Source organism: Protobothrops mucrosquamatus, unplaced genomic scaffold (genome assembly GCF_001527695.2).
Source record: "Protobothrops mucrosquamatus isolate PMUCROS unplaced genomic scaffold, P.Mucros_1.0 scaffold4941, whole genome shotgun sequence".
Lineage (NCBI taxonomy): Eukaryota > Metazoa > Chordata > Lepidosauria > Squamata > Viperidae > Protobothrops > Protobothrops mucrosquamatus.
The window spans coordinates 39,858-43,012 of record NW_015390825.1 but is presented as its reverse complement, the minus strand read 5'-3'; the positions used below and the strand labels follow the sequence as shown (position 1 = coordinate 43,012).

Below are 3,155 nucleotides of genomic sequence, written 5' to 3'. Positions count from 1 at the left end.
ACACATCATTACTCTTCTTATGTTTTGGTGTCCACTCTTTAGGGTGGACAAGCCTTGTCTCAATGTGTTGGTAGGCTTGAAGAACACAAGTATGTGATGTTTTCCAAATATTTGTTTTAGCATCTCTGATACACCAGCTGTGTAAAGAATGACCAGGTTACTCTCTTAGTTCAGGGGTAGGCAACCTTGGCTCTTTTATGACTCGTGGACTTCAACTCCCAGAATTCCTGAGCCAGCATGGCTCAGCTTGGAACTTCTCTCTTTCCCCTCAGCATGGCTAGCTCAGGAATTCTGGGAGTTGAAGTCCACGAGTCATAAAAGAGCCAAGGTTGCCTACACCTGTCTTAGTTAGTCTCAGCTCAGTCCATCATTTTTTGTTGAATTCAGACACTGATTTAATAAAGACCCAATTTGGATAATCCTTAGGTGCCTGTTTTCCTTCTTTTGGCCCCCTCTGGAGTGGGGATGTTTTCCACCTTGTGAGGGAGTGTCCAGATATGGATGGTGGGAGTCACAGCAGATATTGGTTTCCCTGCGTGGATTTTCTTTAGATCTCCATTTCTAGGTTGTCACAGGTCCCAATCAATGCTGGATGACCAAAGAAGTCATAAAGGCACATAGGTCTGTGAAACAGCTTTTTCTGTTTTGGATTTTATGATTTTTTTGTATATTATTGCCACTGAATATTTCTGGACTCTGCTGCTAAAGTGAGTCTGAATTTGGTGTTTGTTTCACTCATATGGATAACAAAATCATGTGACATATCGTGTCTTTTTCTGAAATAGATGTAACCACATGGTTCCTTGTAATTGATCATCAATTTCTCACTTCACTATACATCATTTTTGAAACTTCCTACAATGCATTGCTTCACCTAAGTATAGAGCAGGGGTCCTCAACCTTGGCAACTTTAAGACTTGTGGACTTCAACTCCCAGAATTCATCAGCCAGCAAAGCTAACAGAGATAACAGAGTGGGAAGGGATCTTGGAAGTCTTCTAGTCCAACCCCTGCTTGAACAAGTGACATATACAGTTCTTGGCAAATGGCTGTCCAATCTCTTCTTAAAAACCTCCAGTGATGGAGCACTCACCCACAACTTCTGGAGGAAAGCTGTTCCACTGATTAATTGTTCTCACTCTCAGGAAATTTCTCTTTAATTCTAGATTGGATCTCTCTTTGTTAAGCTTCCATCCATTACTTCTTGTCCTGCCCTCAGGTGCTTTGGAGAATAGGTTGACCCCCTCTTCTCTGTGACCATTCCTCAAGTACTGGAAAACTGCTATCGTATCTGGTCTATTTTTTTCTCTTCATTAGACTAGACACAGCCAGTTCCCCCAACTGCTCATCATATGTTTTAGCTTCCAGTCCCCTAAATATCTTTGTTGTTCTTCTCTGAACTTTTTCTAGAATCTCAACATGTTTTTTGTATCATGGTGACCAAAACTGAATGCAATATCCAAAGTGTGGTCTGATCTCTGCAGTATAAAGTGATGCTAATACTTCACGTGATCTTGATACTATCCCTCTGTTGATGCAGTCTACTATTTCTGCTTCAGCTAATGGACACATTGCTGATATTCTCTATCAGATTCTCTGAGTCTACATAAAATGTGTGCTTCCTTCCTTCAGGTTGTCCAGGTTCTGAAGCAGCTGAGAACCCCCAAACCATAATGTTACCATCTTCATGTTTATCCAGCTGGCATGAGCTTATTGTGGAATGCAGTATTTGGTTACTACCAGTCTTAACAACAGCCACATAGCCCACAGTAGTCCATTGTTGACTGGAATTTTAGCTCCAATGCTTTTCAGCAAACTTGAAATGAGTATCAATAGTAATCCTTGCTATTTTTCCATAAATCTCATTTTTATCTAATGATTTGGAAGATGCCTGCAGTTCTTTAGAAAATGTTCTAAGAAAGTCATTCTGGATGCATTTATGCTGTGCTCTTGAGAGTGATTTTGACAGGATGGCCACTCTTGGGAATTTTATTGTGATCACTGATGTCAATCTTCCCTATTTGAAGACTACTGAATATTTGTGCATTGGTGGAGCCATAGAGTTTTGGTAACCTTTCTTAACTGATAGATTATTTACTTTTTTTTACAGAGGTCTTCAGAAATTTATTTTGAGTAGAATTCGAATGTGTCCCTAGAATCTGTATAATCAGTATTTCACTATGATGAAGAGAGCCAAAACTTTTGATATATAGTATATAAAACAGCAAGAATAGTTCAAATCAGCCCTGAATCTTTAATAAAGTATTCACAGAACTATTTTAACTCTGGAGAGAGATGAGGAAGATGGCTACCTAAGACTACTAAGGATTGATTTAGAAATGTTAAAATTAGTTGGTACTTGAATTCAAAATGAATTAGTCTTCTAGCATTGGTATTGATGGTATGTATTATGATAGCATGTATCTAGCCCAGCATATAACCTGCTGTTTCAAATCAGTTTTCTCCAATGTTTTGGGCTATAAGTCTCATTGTCAATCATCAGACCAGTAGCCATGCTTTCTTGGTATGGTTGATGTAATGATTTAACGCCACTGGGGAGCCCTGTGTTAAGGCTTCTATAAAAAAAATAATGAAAGGAGGAAGAACCAACTAGAAACAACTAATGAAAAGGTTGATGGGGTGGCTAATTTCATGGCAAAAGTCACCTTACTGGCTTACAACTTTTACAAACCTTACTGGATTACATTTTTTTCTTCTATGCTATCATAAAAACTGACCTCTCTAAGGTTTACTTGTGATCCTTTCTTGATGTCTTCTCTCAGAAATATCTGTTTGTTTTTGGAGATGGAAACATTCTTGTAATACTCCACAAGTTTGTTTAGTGATTGAAACTTTTCACTCCATAGAAAATAATTGTTGTTTGTATCCTTCATCACTTTAAAATGCTGGACATCCTCTTCATGCCTGGATACCAAGGGAGAATTATTATTATTATAATTTATTATTATTATAATTTAATTTATATACCGCCCTTCTCCCGCAGGACTCAGGGCGGTGCACAGCGTATTAAAAACAGTACAAATACAAAGCATAAAAATACAAACCCCTGTAAAACCAGATTAAAAAACCGAATATTAGAAGCTGTGTCTCTATTTAAAATTATTTTTAAAATCACCCTAAATAAAATCCTCCCTA

General features: G+C 37.9%; 1 protein-coding gene across 1 annotated transcript in view; it reads right to left on the bottom strand.

Annotated features, from left to right (window-relative positions):
- Positions 1-2,737: 2,737 nt before the first annotated feature.
- Positions 2,738-3,155, bottom strand: part of LOC107299450 (GRB2-related adaptor protein 2-like) — a gene marked incomplete at its 3' end in the record, with an annotated part of 14,589 nt that continues 14,171 nt past the window's right edge. Inside the window, exon 4 of the mRNA XM_015828807.1 lies at positions 2,738-2,924. Within this exon, the coding sequence (XP_015684293.1) occupies positions 2,738-2,924 (187 nt within the window). The remainder of the gene's footprint in view (positions 2,925-3,155) is intronic.